Source organism: Anser cygnoides, chromosome 1 (genome assembly GCF_040182565.1).
Source record: "Anser cygnoides isolate HZ-2024a breed goose chromosome 1, Taihu_goose_T2T_genome, whole genome shotgun sequence".
Taxonomy (NCBI): Eukaryota; Metazoa; Chordata; class Aves; order Anseriformes; family Anatidae; genus Anser; species Anser cygnoides.
This window is the reverse complement of record NC_089873.1, coordinates 67,076,533-67,096,214: the sequence shown is the minus strand read 5'-3', so window position 1 is coordinate 67,096,214 and position 19,682 is coordinate 67,076,533. Positions and strand designations below refer to the sequence as shown.

The 19,682-nt window shown below is 42.1% G+C and overlaps 1 protein-coding gene across 19 annotated transcripts in view; it reads left to right on the top strand.

Annotated features, from left to right (window-relative positions):
• The window catches only part of MICAL3 (microtubule associated monooxygenase, calponin and LIM domain containing 3), a 168,453-nt gene extending 148,796 nt beyond the window's left edge, over nt 1-19,657 (top strand). For 13 of the 19 annotated variants that reach the window (XM_048045907.2, XM_066998846.1, XM_066998839.1 and 10 more), the window contains 4 exons: nt 10,918-10,983; nt 13,326-13,425; nt 14,436-14,509; nt 14,594-19,657. In XM_048045907.2, the coding sequence (XP_047901864.2) occupies nt 10,918-10,983; nt 13,326-13,425; nt 14,436-14,509; nt 14,594-14,778 (425 nt within the window). In that variant the 3' untranslated portion in view covers nt 14,779-19,657. Of the gene's footprint in view, nt 1-307; nt 359-10,917; nt 10,984-13,325; nt 13,426-14,435; nt 14,510-14,593 lie in introns of all 19 variants that reach the window. The other 6 variants (XM_066998892.1, XM_066998850.1, XM_066998830.1 and 3 more) reach the window with 3 other exon arrangements.
• Nucleotides 19,658-19,682: the final 25 nt, after the last annotated feature.

The following is a 19,682-nucleotide window of genomic DNA, read 5'->3' as shown; positions in this document are numbered from 1 at the left end:
TGGAAGTCCTTGCCTGCCTGCTGGGAATTTTCTCCTCATCTTCCCAATATGTTTGTGACACGTATATATATGTGTATGTGTATGTTTGTGATACATATATATATGTGTGTATGTGTACATATATGGATAAATGAGACACATAATTTTATATATATTCTATGTATGTGCAAACGTATATAGCTGCATGTTTCTTGTTGTTTGTCTTTTTTGTTTCTGTCTGTATGTCTTTCTCATATGTTGCTTTGATTGTGTGGGGCTAGGGTGGGTATCTGATTCAATAACTGTCTTCACCAATTCCTTGTTATAGACTATTGGGGAGAGTCTTATTACAGTGACCTCATCGACTTGCATCTGGGTGGTATGTATAGCTGAACCTCTCGCTGACACTAACCCTGCTGACACTCCTTCCCACCCCTCCCTTTACCTCCTTCTCCCATCCTTGGCTCACAAACAGGAAGAAACAGTCCTTGCACATGACTGGCAGAATCCCTTTTGCAGCTCAGGAAGAGGAGATCCTGGCATATTCCACAAACCATGTGTAAGGCTCCCTCTTCCATTTCCCACAGTGCTAATTATTTCAAAATGTATTCACTGTTTTCACTCCAGCCACCTTCCATGCTGGAAGTAGAAAGCCATTCTGGATTTTGCTTCTCCTTTGCCAAGTCCAATTCTACCATCCAAATACTCTTCAGAAAAATATGCTAATACAATGGGAACTGCAGAACTGACCATCTCCCAAGAGCTAACAGCACCCTAAAGGATTAGTTATGCCATTGCCTCCCTCTTCCCCTTTTGATTCTTCCTGAGGAAACAGAGTATTTTGATGATCTAACAAAATGCTTCCTCAACGGACTTCGGAAATAGTTGTAGATGACTTCGTTCCTGTTTTGTCTTGTCGCGGGGTTAGGAGAGAATCTACTGGTAGAATTCCAGTCAGTTTTGGTGCAATCTACTACCAGTTTCCAGTCAGCTCAATTTGCAGCATTACACATCTAATAAGCTTCTTGCTATGTTGTTGTGTTTTGTGTTTTCGTTGTGTTTTTTTTTTTTTTATATCTCATTTAAGTGCCAAACATGAGTGTTTAGCCCATTTTTTCCCCTCACTTGATGACTATAATGATGTCATCACTCTGCGCTGTCATTCTGCATTTCTTTAATTAAAGCTACTTCCTGAATCCCTTAGTAAGTGGATAACTTTTGGTTTGTAAATGGCATTTGTTTAGCATTTGTCCATCTGGAAAATTGAAATTCCCTTTGCTCATTTAGTCACCCCAAATCTATTCTTCTAAAATGAGCAAATCTGTCAGTGTATCCAAGAGAAGGCAAACTCTGCTAGGTTGCGTTGTCATCTGAGTCTCTTGTTTCATTTGTCTTCTCCTCCAGAAGGAGGAGAAAAATCTGTAGCCAGCTGTTGGGAATGACTCCAAATTGTCCTGACGCCACATGCCATTCATTAAGAATACCCATATGGGCTCAGGTTTCAAAACGGAAGACTTTTTCTCCTTAGTAGACCTGATTTGTTGCCCAGTTCCCCTGTGGTAATTTTGGTGTGATAGTCCTCCATTAACCCTGTGCTTCGTTCACTGCTCAGTCCTTCTGGCATTCCTTCCCGGGGTGTCTTCTGCAGAGAGGCTCTGAAATTCTCTTCCTAGGTATGCCTATTACGGCTGGTCCATATCCGTGTGATCCAGAGTAGGAGCTGTAAAAGGGTTGATGCTGAATGACACTTAACAGATCCTTTTCCCCATTTAATGCTATTTCCACTATACCTCTCCATCCTCCCCTTCCTTCTCCTCCTAATGCCTCTTTAGAGATAACAGTTCCATCAAAATCACTGATGGTGGCTTTAAGATAAGCAAAATAATTCTTACTTAAAGGGACACTGTCACTTAAAAAAATACCGTGTTGTAGAAAATCTCAAATTAAAACTAAATTTACTTTTCATCTTTTTTGCTTTTTACATTTCTCTGAGCTCAGACAGTCACCTTAGGGTGGTCTTTTTTAGTCTTCTGTTACAAGCTGTTTTTATGTATATGGTGACTCAGTCATTTGGGCTTCCAGCAGTCAGAGACAATGTTCACATTTTTTAAAAAATGGTTGATAGTTTTTAAAACTATTTCAAGTTTTTCCTCATCTCAAAAATACCTTTTTCTAAAGAAAAAATTAAAAAATGTATTGGGCAGTATCCCTTTAAATGCAATGAGCCAGTATAGCCTGCTGGAGTATGTGGCTTTGTAATTTAGTTTTGTTGCTTCTGTAATTTGTTTCGTATTTGCTTTGGAGGCTGCCAGATCACTTTTGCCAGAGTGGATACAGTACTCTGATGATACTTCTCACTATTCAGTGGCAAATTTAGAGTTCAGCTCTCAAAGTAACACATCTGTGCAGGCTGCTGCATCTGGGTGGGGTGCCATTAAAACCCCTGGAGCCGAGTGTGACTGCATGGTCCTTCCGGAGCACTATAAGCAGTTAGGACGGCAGCGCGGATTAATTGTTCTACTGGCAATTTGTGTCTCTGAGGAACAGGCATGACTCTGAAGTCATGCTGTCAGTAGAATGATAAGCAAACCACAAATTCTTTGAAAAGTTATCTTTAAGTTGGTGATAATTTTTCAAGTGATTAGGGCTTTAATTTAATCTGGATTTTCTTTATACTAATGAGAGCTACATTTCATTTAGTTGTTAGAGACTACACAACAACTTCTGCAAGGGTGTGGTAACTTCTGACATCCTGGTCAAGTCCCAGTTTGCAGGATTACAAATTGCTATCCTAACTACCCTTGTTGCTCTGCTCACATGCCATAATTCTCTCTTCCTGTCCTAAAATATCATGTGCTGTTGCTGTGAAGCAGATGTTTCATTTTTTGCTACAGATGGTCCCATTTCAGTTCTGAGTAATTATTCCTATGTGTATACTGTATGTTATGTTATAAAAACATTGCAAAGGTTGCAAAGTCAACTGAAATTAAGATAGTGTATTATGTTGATTTATCAACAGATTTGTAACATTTAAATCCACTGCAGAGAACTGTACCACTTACCTTTATGGATTAACTGATAGCAACACTAGGTTGTCATCTTCTGTGTAGATGCTCATGGAGGGGAAATGGGACATGGTCAGTGGATTTCTGGCAGCTGTTGAATGGTGAGACTTGAAAACATGGATTCTGAGCCAGACACTGAAAGGATACAGTACTCTGGTGGATGCATACTCTTTTTTCCTTTTATTCACTCTTTCCAGACAGTCCTTGTCCTAATCCTATCTTTTTCCATCCAAAGCTCCTTACTCCACTTCCATTTTCATTCTGAGTTCCAATTTCTGCTTCTCAGGTATTTAATTTTAATCCCTACCTTCTTGACAAAGAAATCCTAATGTCCACCCTTCAGACCTCCTGTTCTTCCCCACTAGTTGTTCCTAGTCTTTTACTACTGCTTCTTATCTAATCCTGGTATTTCCACTGACTCAGTCCACAAAGATTCCATCCCTGCCACTGGCTTCCTCACAAAATTTTTGGGTTCTGCTTCCTTTTCTACCCATTATTCTTTGTTTGGACGATCCTAGGTCATACCTTCTCAATGGATCTGTTTTCTTCCACCCTTACCTCTTGTCTTTTCTTGTCCCTGTCTCTTCTCCTTTAGTGGTTAGCATTCTTAGTCTCCTTGCTTAATTCTTAGTCTCCTTGCTTAATTAGTCCCCGCCTCAGTTCTTCCTTTCCCACCAGTTCCTTATTCCAGTTTACTCCTTGTCTGTCTGTGGAAGGTACCTTCATTGTTCCCTCTGCATTCAAATGGTCAGTTTCCTTTTCCTTGCACCCAGCAGGGAATCGTTGAGGGAACAGCCCCCACACTCCAGTCTTGCTTTCCTCTTGTCTAGATTATGCCAAGATACACAAGATGGGTGTAAGGAAGAGAGCTGATATGTTTGGTAGTGCTGATTTCAGACATTCATTCTTTCTTGACAAGGTTAAACAGTAAAAAAAAAATAAATAAAATAAAGGCATGATTGTGTTTTTAATTTTTTTCACTTTGTTTAAAGTGTACTCTACCAGAACTGTACTTTTTATTAGCTTATTTAAAATACTTGAGCTGTGTACTTTAAAGTCCTGCAGATCTACTTCTGCAGGGCCAGAGTCTGATACACTGAAGTGGGAACAGTCCTAATTCCTGTGATTGACAAAAACAGCTCTCCTGCAAGAGGTTTGGAGTTTTAAGATAAATATTCTTTCTTGGTTTGCAGCTACTTTTGACACTGAAGTGAATTGGTAACATGTTTTCTTTGCAGTAAATTTGGAGCTGGAAAGAGCGTTTGATAAGCAGAACTTGTCAGAGTATAATTAGAGTACTTGTTAGGTACTGTAAGCAAACAATTATCATTTACCTGCTTCTTTCTGCACACCTCTCACAGCTGCACACAAAAGCTAGCAGTCTTGGAAGACAGGGCCAGTGTAGGACTGTACTATTTCTGATTACATTTTGAAGTGCCTTGAGATCTAATAGGAGGCAGAAGACTTCTGTGCCGTCATTTATGTGTGTATTCTGCTCCAGCTATTGCTTTGCCTAGTTTTCTCTAGCCTCCTCACCATTTTTTTATTATTTTTTTTCCTCTCTTCTACTGTATAAGCAAAGATGGTGTTCAGATTACATGGCAATTCAGTGGTCCATGAGTTTTGCCCAGGTTTCTTACAGTGATCTTTAGAGCATATTGTTATTGACAGAGTTATAGTAAACTACTGTCAGAAACCTTGAGTGACGTACTTAGGAGATAGTTGTCAGAATTCTTTCCTTCAACTTTATAATACCTGTAGTTGTGAGCAATATTATTGTCCAAGAGGTGGTTTTCTGTATTTATGCTCTTTTACAACAACTTTATCAAATAGTAAAGCTGGAATGCTTTATTTTTCAGCCACTTCAGTTTCTGACCATAACTGATTTTTAAATGGTGGAAAAGAGAATATTTCCTGTTATCGCTGCAGTTTGTCTTACTGATCTCTGTTGGACTGATCTTTATGTTAAGCACTGAGGTGAAGTTAGAGCTCATCTGTCTGTTAAATGACTGATGGAAGTTGCTAGTAGAATAAGAATTTCTGAAGTGCCATGCTCTTAGTTTGTGAGGTTAAGTGCTAACATAACGGTGCATGAGAATGGAGATTAGCCTCAGAGATGGATTTCCTACATGGTGTTGCCATATGCTGATTTCCAAACTGCCCTGATTAGTTTAGTCAGCAAAACAGAAATTGAAGCCTATCAGATGCAAGATTTGCAAAGGATGTGATCCCATTTGGTCTGTGGTATGTCTGCTCAAGTAATTTTGATTTGCAGTGACTCGCCATGTCTCAGAAATCATCAGAGCTCTCATACCATAGGACATACACAAATAATAAATAGTAAGCTATAGGTTAGGGATAGTGGTGTCTGCTACCCTAAACTTTTCACTGTGCTTTCTTCATCCTCATTGAGTGTTTTTACTATTGTTCTTCAGATTATGAAGAAGTATTAAGTAGCTACAGCAAAAAAGGATAAAAACTGTCTTACGTATTGATCTTTAAACAAAAATAAAAAGTAGAGGAGACAACAGTCCAGTGTAGCTCGTGCAACAAAAAACAGCATAGAGTGAAAAGAAAGTATGTTTTCATGGTAGTTGTACATCTTTTCTATCTTGTTTTAGAGAGATTTAGGAGCTATGGCATTGATTCTTGTTTTGGCTCTTGATTTCCACCGTTTTATCAAAGTCTGTAGTCTTTCAAGTGTACTATGGCAAGCAAGGTCTTTCTAGTCATGGCTGCATGAACTCAGAAAGATGCAGGGAATGCTTCATTTCACAGAGGCAAAATAATTGCGGACACTTCACTGATGGGCTGTGGCTAAATTGTTAGGCAGGGTACACTTGGGAGCTGGGATGTGCTCCTTCCCTCAATATACTGCAGCTCCTGGCTCAGCACTGGTCACCCTATGCACCTTTCTGAATTCCTCTGCTTGCTGTCTTTGGTACTTGGGCTGTGGACTGCTGACCTCTGCTTTGAAGAGGTCAGCAGATCGTTTTACAGGCACTTCAGAGAAGTTGGCCTGTGGCATTGAAAGGGAACAACTGGTGATTAACACAATCTGTTTGTGGCTCTGCCTTCGTGGGGGGGAGATAACAGTTTTCTGTCCAGAAGCTGTGGTTACATGCAGGACTGTGGCTGACAGCACAGAGGGAACCTAAGAAGCGAATGGTCACAGAAATGGCTCTTCTCTTACCCTTCTCATACCCCTCAGCTCCTTCAGAACAAACCACATCTGTGGGGCAGTGGTTTGTTGGGTTTGCGTGGCAAGGTTTTGGTAGCAGGGGGTCTGCAGGGGTGGTCTCTGTGAGCAGAGCCCAGCAGTTGTCCCATGTCAGATCAGAGACAGCTCCAGATGGCTCCAAAAGGGACCCGCTGCTGGCCAGAGCCAAGCGAGGGAGCAACCCTGGGTGGGCCTCTGGGAGAGCAGATTTAAGGAAGGGGAAAAAAAAATGCTGCACAACAGCAGCTGGAAGAGTGAGGAGTGAGAACCAGCCCTGCAGCCCCCAAGGTGAGTGCTGCAGGAGGGCAGGAGGTGCGCCAGGCAGGCAGCAGCAGTTCCCCTGCGGGCTGTGGAGAGGCCCCTGGTGGAGCAGGCTGTCCCCCTGCAGCCCACGGGTCCCACACGGAGCAGATCTCCACGCTGCGGCCCGTGGAGGAGCCCCCGGTGGAGCAGGTGGATGTGGCCTGGAGGAGGCTGCGGCTCATGGAGAGCCCCCGCAGGAGGAGGCCCCGGGCCGGAGCTGCAGCCCGTGGAGAGGAGCCCACGCAGGAGCAGGGGGTCTGGGGGGAGCTGCCGCCCGTGGGGGACCTGTGCTGGAGCCATTTGCTCCTGGGGGATGGACCCCGTGGTACGGAGCCGTGTGGGAGCAGTTCTTGAAGAGCTGCTGCCTGTGGGCAGCCCCCGCAGGCTCAGTTCGGGAAGGACGGCATCCCGTGGGAGGGACCCCACGGGGAGCAGGGGCAGGGAGCAGGGGCACGGAGTGACCGTGAAGGAACGGCAGAGACAAAGTGTTAGGGACTGACAACAGCCCCCATTACCCGCTCCCCTGCGCTGCTCAGAGGGAGGATGTAGAAGAGGAAGGATGGGGGGAAGGTGTTTTGGGGTTGCTTTTTGTTCTCGCTAGTCTGCTAGGATGGACAACAAATTATATGAATTTCCCTGTGCTGAGTCTGTTTTGCCCGTGATAATAATTGTTGAGTAATCTCCCTGTCCTTATTGCAACCCTTGAGCCCCTTCCATTGTATTTTCTCCCCTTTCCATTTGAGGAGGGAGAGTGAGAGGGCAGTTGTGGTGGAGTTCAGCCACATAGGGGGGTAAAAACACCACGAGCTTGTATTGCTGCTGCCTGCAGCACTCTTCCCATGCTGTGGATGAAGACCTGTGCTGCCAGACCTAATGTGTTTTTTTTTTTTAGTAGTGGGGGACACTAACAGAAAGGCTGTGGGGTTTTATTGTTGTTGTTTTGTGGTATTGGTTTTGTTGTTGTTGTTTTTAATTTCTTTGACAAGAGTTTTTTCCGTCTGGCCTTGACTCTGTGGTCAGGAAAATTTTCTTGCAGTGATGATTATGTTTTTAATTTGAGCTCATGAAATGGTGATTTTTCTTCTCTAAACAGTCATGAGAAAGCTATGCTATATACTGTATGTTTAGTGATGGCTTTGAGAGAAATGAGAAAACACATAAAGATTTATGTACTGTAATTAAACAAGTGAAGGGCAAAGTAAATGAGACAGTTTTTAACACTGTACGGTGAACTAGAGTCTGCCTTTTAATAGTACTGAATGAGATGCTCAGCCTTTTCCAAAGTTTGTTTAAACATAAATGTGCACAGTGAGAACTCTTGCTGTAAAGTTGTGTGTTTTAAAAATTATCTTTCTCAGGAATATGAATGATCTGATGGTACACTCAATATCTGAACGTATCAGTGTGGTATAGGTGATCTTTTCTCTGGATCTCTTTCTGAAACAGTTAAGAGGCTTTTTTCTTGAAAGCCTTATCTGAAAGGATAGTGAAATATATGGCATGGAATACACTTAAATATTTGTTACTGAAAAGATTGAAAAATCCTTCTCACTTCCAGGGAATTTGATAAAATCTTTCTCTCTTTAAAATTAGAAAGTTCCTATTTCAGTCTGCATATAGTATCTGTACCACCTGTATGAATACTTGTGTTAGCAAGGTTGGAGAGGCAGTTTTCATAAATGTCACTTTGGAGAAGTTTTTAAAAAATATATTTAAAATTCTACTGCATTATATGTTTTATATAAGGTGTTTTTAGCACCTTTTAGATCATAATTGGTATAGTTTTCACAGCTTTAGAGAACTATAACGGGTAAGTTTTCAGGTTGCAGTTCACTCTGTCCTCATTATTTAGTAAATAAGGATCAGTAAATAAGGATCACTTTAAAGGCTTGCTAATCATCCTGGGATGGACAGAAGTTGTTTTGAAAGCAACTGTAATGATCATGTAACCTATATTCACTGATGCAACTATAATTTACATCTGGATTAATTGGAAAGTGTCTTAATAGTGCAGGTTATGTTCAGTATCCTGCTGAAGAGCAATATTAACATTTCCAGTAGCAAGATTATTATAGATAATATGGACCTTGTAACTTGATGCAGAGACACATTTTCTTAGACAAGAGTGGGAGGATTACATTTTTGTTAAAAATAGAATAACTAAAAACAAATGAAGAAAACACAATTATAGGAAGTGTTTGGGGGGTCTTTATTAGTCTTCTGCTATGTAAGTCTTGTGGCTTTTTACCAGAGACCAAATGTGTTATCTTTTCCTAGGATGTGGCATTTTGCTTGTTGATGACAAGCATTTTGCTTGTTGGTAGTTTGTGGCCATGTCACAATGAGATGAGTGGTGTTTTCCTATACCAGGTATTTACTTTCAGATCAAATATGGCAAATTGAGAATTCTTCACCAAGTCTATAAGTCTGTACTTCGAAGTTTAGAAATGTAACTGCGTTTGAGTCAGCAACATCCCCCACTCACCCCAAATTGTGAATGAAATCTCAAACCCTGAAAAACTGAAGTGGATTCTTCCATACAGTTAAACATCCATCTCCTAATCTCCCCAAAAAGGAACAGGTAGACTATTAATTAAGAGTATAAAAGCTTATATGGTAAAATATTGATGTTGAATATGATAGGATGTGAAATAAAAAATGTAATGGGTATCATGCACTAAATGCTCTGCTTTGTATGGAAGCTTATTCTTCGTGGTGGGTAGCCTGTGTGGTTTGGTGGGTCTGGGGCTTGGTTTTGCTTTTGTAACCTAAATCCGTGAAATGGCAATCATAGAAAAAACAGCCCTAGCAGTTTTTCATGAAGAAGTTGGAAAATTCTGAACAACTAGAATTAAGGCTCTGGTACTGTCAACTAATGTTGGTATGATGCTTTATTTGTAATTGTCACATGGCCAACTGTGTAACCCCTCCTAATGTTGCCCCTTCCTGCCCCCAGTACAGAGGCTTCTGCCTGCCTGAGAAAGCCATGCTGCTCAGTCACAGGCTTTGAAGCCGACGTGCTCTCCCTCTCACTCCAATGTGTCCTCCGTGTGCTGGTCTAGTTCTGTGATGGTCCCTTCTAAAGCTTTCCCAGTTTGCCACTAGTCTGGAGTTTTGTAAAGATGTCTCCAAACCATATATACATATCAAGCTTTGCTGACTTCTCCAAATTATGAGTTATTCTTGCCATATTATTGTTGTGGAGTTTATGCTTTTCCCAACACAGAAATCCCTTCTCTTGAATGCAAACTCTATTCAAATGCGGTTGTGCATTGAGAGCAGCGTTACATTCTGATAGCTTGTATGTTTGAGGCTCTTCACCTTCTTGTTGCATATGTTCTCCTGTAACTGTTAGTGATATTGGTTATTTTTTACCGTTTCTCTCTGCAACATGAAGTACATCTGAAAAGCAAATTCTCAGTGTTAAAACAGCTGAACCACTGTAGAGATGATAAATGTTTATTCTTCGCTGGGTGACAGAGATGATGAAAAAGATTCAGTAAGTCACTGATACTAACAGAATTTGTAAGTTTTGAAATGAGAATGTCAAGGGACAGCTTTAAATTTACTGTTTTAACCACACAAAGTCTTTAGTTGATTGCTCCTCCCACAGACACTGATGTTAATTTTTTTTTTACCCATGTAAAAGCTGATTCCCCTTCTAAGCACTGCAGTCCAACTGAGTACATGTGTACTCACCATGCTTGACACAGCAGATCCTAGCAGACGGGTTGCACGTTAATCAGATTCTCCCTGTGACATTCCCCGTCTGAAGGAATTATTTTCCATTAAAAAGGACACTTTTACCATCAGTGGATGCTGCCCTGGTGATAAGATCATGGTCCTGATAAAGATTTAAGGTAGAGTGGCTGTTTACAGCTGGTGTCTTACGCATGCAGGCGAGACTTTTTGTAACCCTGCTTGAAATTTGCCATTTATCAGCAGGAGTTAAATGTTCATCTCTGCTCGTCCTGACATCTTGTTCACAAAGTTTTTGGTTAAAGACGGTGTGATTGAAAATGTAAGTTAGGAAGAAGTCAACAATAACCTCCTGCCTGGTAATTGTACAGCTCAGGAAGAGTTCACCAGTACCTCAGCCTACCTCTTATCTGTTATCTGTGCTTACTAGGGACATTATTCATCTGTAGACTGTATCCCTTGTTTCTGCTTCTCCATTTCTTGTATTTTTTCATTTCTTTTCTTTTCTTCTTGTGTTTCCTTTCTTTCTCACTCTTACGCTTTTTGTCCTTTGCTTGTCTTTTATTTCACCCCTTTCCTTCTCTTCCGTTCCACTTCCAACTTCCTCTTCCTCTCCTGCCTCTTCCTCTTCCTCGTTTGGTCCTATTGAAGTTGAGCCCAATGCCGGGACACCACGTCGTAGACCTCTCTCCTTCTGCCCTTGCTGTGCCCATGAAGGTAACGTAACCTCACACGCTCCCCGTTCTCCTTGACCACAGCTGGGGTTTTGTAGCAGAAGTAGTCAGCGAGTGACCACAAGGTCCCAGCCCTGTCCCCACCCTTTTCTTGCTGTTACCCCAAACCATCCTTCTCGGTAGCAACCTGGTAACCAGCTTTTATGGGCCTATGGCAAGTTACTAAAGGTACAGTATCCCTTTGGCTAGTCCCAGCTGTGCTAGGGAGGGTGTAGAGACTGGGAGGGATGTTGGCCAGCAGCTGTGGGAGCAGTAACGTCACACTCAAGTTTCTGGTTTCATTTGGTGGCTTCAATTTCTCCATTCCTCCTGAAAGATGCTTGGAAGGAGTGGGGTAAAGGAAGAAAATCTTCTTCCTTAAGTGACCTTTTAATTAGTATACATGGATTAAAGGAATACCGTGTCTTTATAAGGACTGGTTTGCAAAACATCCTTGAACTTTAAAAGCCAACAGACCTTAAGCTAGACCAGTTTTCCCTCATCTATCTTGCTGAGTGCATTCTTTAACTGTCCCAAATGGAGTTTGCCATAGAGTTTCCATTGCCAAGGCATGGGGGAAGGGGGCTGTTTATGTGTGTTCATGGTGTAATTTTGCTAACCACTTACTCTGCTTTCCATGGTGCTCCCTCACATCAGTTGTCAGTGCTCCCTCTCCAGTCCTTCCATTATTCCTCTGCTCATTGGCTGTTTAAAAATATTTATATATTTCATAGGTCAGTAGTCTTGTGTTTTTTTGGCTTTTTCTTAGAGGCATTTGTTTTCTATACATCCTGGCATTGGAAGGGATGGGGAGACTTCCCAGTGCTCTCATGGCGCCACGGCACTGGACATCTGCATGTACGGTCTCCCTCTCCTGTCGCCATACGGGCATACTGTGCAGAGATGCTCAGAAAGGAATGCTTGGAACTGAGCAACACACTGGTATAAAGCCCAGAGAGCCGGAGGCTCTTAGGGTGGTACAACTGGGTCTAGGATTTCCCAAGGGTCTGCTCTTACAATTTTTGGAGGGCAGGCATTCTCAGACTAAGCTGCAGTGTACAGGAATTGTAGGCCCACCTTTGTTTAGCTCCAGTGCAGCACTTCTCTGATGAGATCATAAGGGTGAAGGCAGGTCACAGATGTGAATTAACCTAGCCATTGATGTTATACTTGGGTAGTGTTTCCGAGAGTTAGTGTATTAAGCTTGCTGCATGATTATTTTGGCATCAGAATGGCTATTTAAGAGGTTTTTGCTCTTGATAGCATAACTCCAAAATAACAAGCTTAGACAGGGATGTTAGTTACATTAGGGTGCCTAGGTTACATGCAAGCTGGTAGGATGCAGCAACCAGAAAATGCTGTAGAGCTTGATTTGAGGCCCTGCTCCCACCTCCATTTCTGTGCAGGTAGGTGGATAGCTAGTGTCCTTGTCGGTGTTTAATAAAAGTCATGGCACTCATCTGCAGATAGTTCAGTGTGGATTCAGTGGCCCAAAATAGGAGACTGCTAGGAGGAGCTTCCCTGGTAAGCTCTTGGGTTTGATAAATCTCAACAGGAGGCTTTAGGATCAGCACTCTGCAATTTATTCTACATAACTCCTGACAGATACGAGATTGATCAGTGGCCTACTGAGTAAGCCTAGGAGTTGGTTTGGAAATAAATGAAATAGCAACTGAGAGTTCTGTGTTAGCCCAAGATTTTTTTGCTTTTGCTTCTACATTAGCAAAGGTGTCTGGTGGTTCTCTTTTTCTTTCCAGTGCTGATGTGCAATACGGTAGAAGTAGTTTCTGTGTTCACTGTGCAGAGGGAATCTTCAAGGTGGCTAGATGTATGTGGCTAGTAGGGGAAGTCAAAAAAGATTTATTTAGCTATGGAAAAAAGGAAAGATGAGATGTTTCTTTTTGCCAGTGAAATAAAGATTGAGGACATGCAATTGAAGCAAATAAGAGTAAAACACATGGAGTGGCAATTGAATCTATTTCTGATGAAAATACACTTAAGGAACTGGCATGAGGAACTTTAAGACTTTTCTTCTAATGAAAGGAAAAGTGAAATATTTAACAGAAGTCTGGGCTTTCTGCAGTAAGCATGAGGAAGAAACAAGCAATCACAAGAAAATCAGAAAGCAAACAAAATCAGGCTCCAAAGACAAGAGAATCCTTTTGGAGGTGACTTGCACTCTTCCGTCTGCTCTAGGCAAACTGATTGGACCCGGCTTGGGAGTGCTCTGGCAGCATCTTGCTCGGCTTTCTTTGCACATTTTGCCCCATTGCTGTTTTTGCCATTTGGACTTCTAAGGATTACACAGTGTTACCTGGAAATTTAACGAGTTTCTTTTTTTTGCAGGCATGGGAAAGAAGGATGATCCCAAGTTGATGCAGGAGTGGTTCAAGCTGGTGCAGGAAAAGAATGCCTTGGTTCGCTACGAGTCCGAACTGATGATATTGTGAGTAAACGTGCAAAGCTTCAAAAGAGGGATTATTTTAGAAATAGTAGTAGCAGATCTGTCACTACTGTCTTCCCTGTAATGCCTGAAGGTCATCAGTCTCTCAGGTTGATTCTTGGCTGAGATATGAATCAGACTATGTTTCAGAAGAGTGCTAGAAGAAGGAATAGTAAGGAATGTAAGTTCCAACTATTTACGTACATGCAGAAGTACGGTTGTTTGTTCAGCTCTGAGCCTTTCCCGAGATGTTCTGGGATAAAACATAAGTTGTTCACACAAGTGTCTTGAGTTACACAGAAATAATCCATGATTCTTCCTGGTTTTGGTATAGTCCACTTCTGAGTGTAGCCAAAACTGTTTAATTCCATCTCCTTTGCCGTGTGGGCCTCTTCTCTGCCTGTAGAGGGACTCTGGTGCTTCTCATTTCGGCTCAGATGAAAAGTATTTTCCCTGTTAACAAAACAGGGAGTTTTTTTAGTCTCCATGGTGCAAATTCATTGAAATTAGATTCTGAGGATGTCAGCTGACCTGGGTAGTGTGGAAACTCAGTGTCTTTTTTGGTGCCTGTGTCAGAAAAGCCCCAAGGTGCTGTCTGCATTTGAATCTGAAAAAGCGATGTCCCGGCTTGTCCTTAGTTGATAAATAACTTTTGTCTTTAGAGTGGGAAATGGGAGGAGATACATAGAGGTAAAGTATGATTTTATGGTGATTGCAGCTTTGTTTGTTCCTTCACACTGTTTTAAATTTAATCAACATAATATTGCTCAGCATTGTGTATTGCACTTCCTAGCTGAAGGCAAATAACCTGAGATACTGAAAGTACATTTGCATCTTTAAAATATACAGTTATATATGTTAGGTATCTTTAAAGTTGTTCCAGAACAGATTGATAAAATGCATGACAGATATCTAGAGGGGGGCAGAAATTGAGAACAGATATGGAGCAATTGTACAGAGTATTTTAATACTTGGACTTAATAACTTGGACTCCTGGTGCGTTTCCCTTCCAGTGCTCGGGAGCTAGAACTAGAAGACAGGCAGAGTCGATTACAGCAGGAACTCCGGGAGAGGATGGCAGTGGAAGGTGAGAGCAGTAAAGAACATTTCATAGTTTCTATGTGTATATTGCTAGTCTTGTGTGTGCTGACAGTTTTTGATATCTCTGTAGATCATCTAAAGACAGATGAGGAGCTCTCAGAGGAGAAGAGGATCCTGAACGAGATGCTAGAAGTAGTGGAGCAGAGAGATTCTCTCGTGGCTCTCCTCGAGGAACAACGGCTTCGAGAAAAAGAGGAAGACAAGGACCTGGAGGCAGTCATGCTCTCCAAAGGTTTTAGCTTGAACTGGTCCTGAGCTTGACACATTTACCTCTGCTGGTCTGCGTTGTCCGGTTGGCCTACCCTGAGTTCGCCAGAATTACATGGATAGGAAGATGCTGAAGGGGAAATCTCCAAAGGGTCTGCCAGCATGCAGTGATTCGGTTTGAAGCACTCAGAAGCCTTTTGATAAGTGTGTTGGTTCCAGAAGCTTAAGTTTTACATGTCTGCAAGCCAAGTTGAAGATAATGAGTTGAGTTTGTGGAGTCTCCTCGAGGGTCCTATACGATGGGCCTCATTTTTTGTGTGTGTGGTAGGAGGGAGAGGAATAATCCATGTGTGGGGAAGGAGGTTAAGGGAAGAAGTACCCTTAACTAATCTGGATTTATGGCAGTCCATTCCTTTCCCATTTTTACTACACCAATTCTAATAAAAGGGAGGGAAGTGGCAACCCTCTCTGGAAAACCACAGCAGCCTGTAGCAGCCTGTGTGGTGGAGTCAACTATCCAGAAGAGCTCCAGAAGCCCAGGACAGTACCTTCTTTGCTTTAGTCTTCCTCCCCACCAAAGAAACCTGCAGTTGGCCACGATGCATGGATATGAGGAAATACGAGACAGAGAAGACGCTACGAGCATTTGTGATGGAACTCTCTGCCTCCCGGTTTTTAAAGAGATTTGGGCATCAGAGGACTCGCTCCCTATCATAGTCTCCTAAATCTTTATTGATGGGGAAGAAAGGGGAGAAGAAGAGGGAGGGAAGATGCCCTTCTGCTTTGCTACACACTGGAGAGACAGCTACTGCTGGCCTTAGTCTTCGTGGCCACGGCTCAGAGGCTGTTGGGCTTTTTTGTTCTGTTTTTGTTGCGACTGTTTTGACACTGGAAAATACGGACTGTGGGACAGTGGTAACTGTGTGCTGGGGCAGGGGTGTTACCAAGCAGCATTCCCTGGCTGTTAGGCTCCTAAAAGGGAGAAGCCCTTAAGTGACTGAAACCACCATTAAGACTTTTCAGTGTTTTTATTTTTTCCTCTGTATTTTGTTTTTGCACATTGGAAACGAAGCTTAAGTCCTGCCTGGGCCCTCAGTCACTTTGACCCTTTTATGTCAATTAACTTATTTTTTTAATACTTGAAAGAAGATTCATTTTTGTATCTTTTAGGAAAAAAAATGGACGAGTGATGGTTGTGTGTGCCTGCTGCATCCTACAACTTCCACTTCTAAATTACTGGACGTTGTTACCTGTGGCTATTTATTAGTGTTCTTATTAATAATTTTAATGTTACACATATTTGAGTGTGGAGGGAGTGTTTTAACTCTGTTAGAGGAAGACACTACTGTGGATTGTTCCCGGCTTCACAGCAAGGGCAGCCTTTGTGGACCCCATGGATGTATCCAGCCCTAGCAGATTTCCTTTATGACAAAATCCTGCGCGCTCATGGAGTTGTAAGAATCTATTTTGTGCTCCTAGCATACTTTTCTTCTGCATCCCAGAATCCCTCTGTTGGACTAATAAACCTATAATTTATTTAAATTTTTATAATGAGAAAGCCAAAAATGTGAGGTAGAAATATCCCATAGATCTCTTTTTCACTGAAAGATGGGACCCTCACACTCTTGATATACAGCTAGAGGGACTTCCATGAAAACAAAAATAGCACATTTCCTGCTGCAGCTGTTGGAAGAAGCTCCTTTTGGCTCAGCTAGTGAAGCTGCTGCTTTTAAGCCATGAGGGTACTCATTGTAACCGTACATTAAGTAACGAGCAGGACATGCACTGAGCAGTTCAGTACCATCCACTGTTTTACAGCTTCTCAGAACACACTACATCCTGAACTTGTTGCACAGAGCTGAAATAGCACTGTGTGTTGACTCTGTGTCCCATCCTTAACGTGATGTGTTAAGAGGTTGTTCTTTGTGTTTTGAGGTTTTTGGTTTTTTTTGGTTTATTTTCCCTTAAGTTGTTGACTATTCTCTTTTCTTTTAAAAAAAAAAAAGTACTAAGCCTGCTCACCAGTGTCTTTGCGGAAGTGTCCCATTCCCAAGCGTATTCACACAGCATGCTGGCTCTTTCAGCTTGAATATACGCTGTTCGTGCAAGATACCCCAGCAGGGCTGAACATCCTGTAATCTTTTGTCTCGGGATAGAAGTTATCAAGGTTTCTTGCTGTTGACTCTCTACTTTCTTCAGAGATGTCTTCTGTAAGCCAGCATCTACAACCTGAATTCACCTCTGACTCACGAGCATATCTCAGGCCGAGCAAGAATGGGTCGGACTGCCTCCAGGGTCTCTGAGCAGGGCTGGCCGTTAGCTGTGGAAACTATTTTATCACCTCAGGAGTTTCCCCTTTGCCCCCTCTACTGTTTTCTGCTAAGGCCTTACAAATTAAACCCAAATGCTCGTGAAACAAAGCAGATAGGCAGCTGCACTGCTGAGGTTAACTAGGCGTGCTAGAATGTGGTGCCTGCTCTACCGGCATGACGGGACAAAACTTTTCAGGAGTGCTGGCCTGCCAGCGGGATGGCCAGCAAACAGTTGTCCCCCTTTGTCAGTGCAGAGGTCAGCAGTGGAAGCCACATTAGTAATGGGAGTTTACAGTCTGCTTTTGACGGGCCAGTGGAAACTGGAGAGGGAAGAAAGAGGGAAATGAGATAGTTTACAATAAACTGTCTTGCACAGAGAATTGGCCTCAGTCCATTTTATAGTGCATTATGTATAAGGACCACATCTAACTTTTAACAAAAGATCACTGAATGTGAGCTGTAGAGCAGAAAGAAATCCTAAAGAAGAAATACCAGATTACTGCTTTTCCCTTTTCATGCTGGAGGACACTGACTAGATTTTTGCAGTGCCTAAGAGTGATATCACTTGAGGGTGTAATGCTCTCCTGCAAGGGAAGACCACCTTTTCTAAAACTGAACTCTTTAGGTTATGCTAAAATCCTCCAACACTGAGAATAAAAATAAAAACCTAACATTGCACACACAAATTAACTGAAAATACACGAAAGGGAATCTTAAAAGGCCTTTTTATATCAAATGGTTGTAAAAGGCACAACTTGTATTTGCTGTTCAGTTGCACTTTAAGAATATAACTTGCATATCAGATACTGGGTTTTTTACTATCTGAATATTTTTAATTCAAATTTTATATTTTTAAAGCTGAAGAAGGCTCTTGTGACCACAAGATTCCTTATTTGTATCAGAATCCAAGTCGGATGTTCTAGCTCCTCGTGCTATCCACGTGGGCAGCAGCACATGACTCAGCCATGTGCACGCAGTGATGTGCATCCGTGTTGTGTACGAGGGAAGAGAAGAGGCCCACAGCTTCAAGCAGGGGGCACGAAGGGGTATCAGCCTGCATGCCCCGATGTGGCGGGGTCCCGGTCCATACCAGGGGCTGGGCGCTTCCTCCATGCAGGAGGAGGAGAGCTGAGCTTGGAACCTAACCTGCGTTTGGTTTTAAATGGGCACGCTGAGGAGGGGGCAAGCACTTCAGTCCCTTAAGGGGAAGGAAAGGGATAAAGGGAGGGGATACCTCCTGGAAACACTCGGGAGGCAAATGGGGATGGGGGAGTGAGGACTGCCAAAACAACCAATCTGCTGTTTTCACAGTAATTATTTTTTTTTTGAACTGTTCTGTTCCTTTTATCATCTTTTCATTAAAACTCACAAATGGCTGTAAGATCCTGAGCTTCAGAGAACTATGCATGGGGAGATGAGAAGTATCTTCCAGCTCCAACTTTCAGTTAACCAAAACCCCATGGTCTCGCTAGGGCATGTTACAAACCACATTGCTGAACATATTTTAGAGCAAACTGCAAGTTTTAAAAGTCCGTCTTACTCTCTATCTGTCTCTGCATTTTATGTAAATATTTGTTTGTATGTACAGACACCAGTGGGTCCTTGGGTTACCCCTGCGGTCAAGAACCTGAGTTTTGTGCAAAGCCTAGGCCTCTGTTAGAACAACACAGTGCTTGCATAGACCTAGTCACCACATTTGTGTGCACTCTGGTGGTTTTTAATATTTTTATACATCCTAATCCTGAACATTATGAAGTATTATAAGTGTTCTAGACTGCATGATCTAGAGCAGCCAGCAGTTCCATTTTCTTAGCAGCTGTTCCTAAAACGTTCACAGCTACACCTTGTTTGGTTAACATTCTTTTAAAATGAGTTTTCAATTAAATGTTTACACCAAGCACCAGTGGATGAGAAAGGTGTTGCATTATAAAATCTCCTGTGTACAAATTGAAAAGCCACCATATGGCTGTATGGGAATCTAAATCATCACTGTCTGCAATAAAGAGAACTCTTAAAGCATACTAAAAACCAGCCTGTATATAGTTGACAGAGAGAGATTGCTTGCTCTTGACTATTGCAAAATAACCTGAGATTAGAAGTTGTCCAAAAGCCTCCACTTTTGAATTGCTCCAGAGTACTGCTATAGGCAGGGTAGTGGGCAGACGAGGATGTCACTGAAAGTAGATGTGAAGGGGAGGATGCCAAGTTGTGATGGCAGTGCAGTAATTTAAATACTCTCTGTATCTGTGCGTGCATGTGTGTGTGTGTGTGTGTGTGTAAAGTCTATTCCAGGTGAAGGGATCTGCTTTGGCATCTTCCCTTTTGAATGAAAGTAAACTCTGATATTCAGATTGGTTAAGGCTTTTATGGTTGGCATTTATGGAGTGTTAACAGAAAAGCGTATACCCTACCTGTAAAAAAACAACAACAACAACAACAAAAAACAAACAAACAAACAACAAAAAAAAAAACCTCACTGTTCCAGCCTGTTTTCTCCTGTTTGGTTGTGTTTCATCATTTGTTTTTATGCACACTTGCTTCGTTGGTGTTGAGATTTTAGCACCTCAGATGGCCAACTGAACTAAAAAAAAAATAAAGTCATTAATTATTTTTTCTTTTTGTTGCTGGAGTTACCATTTG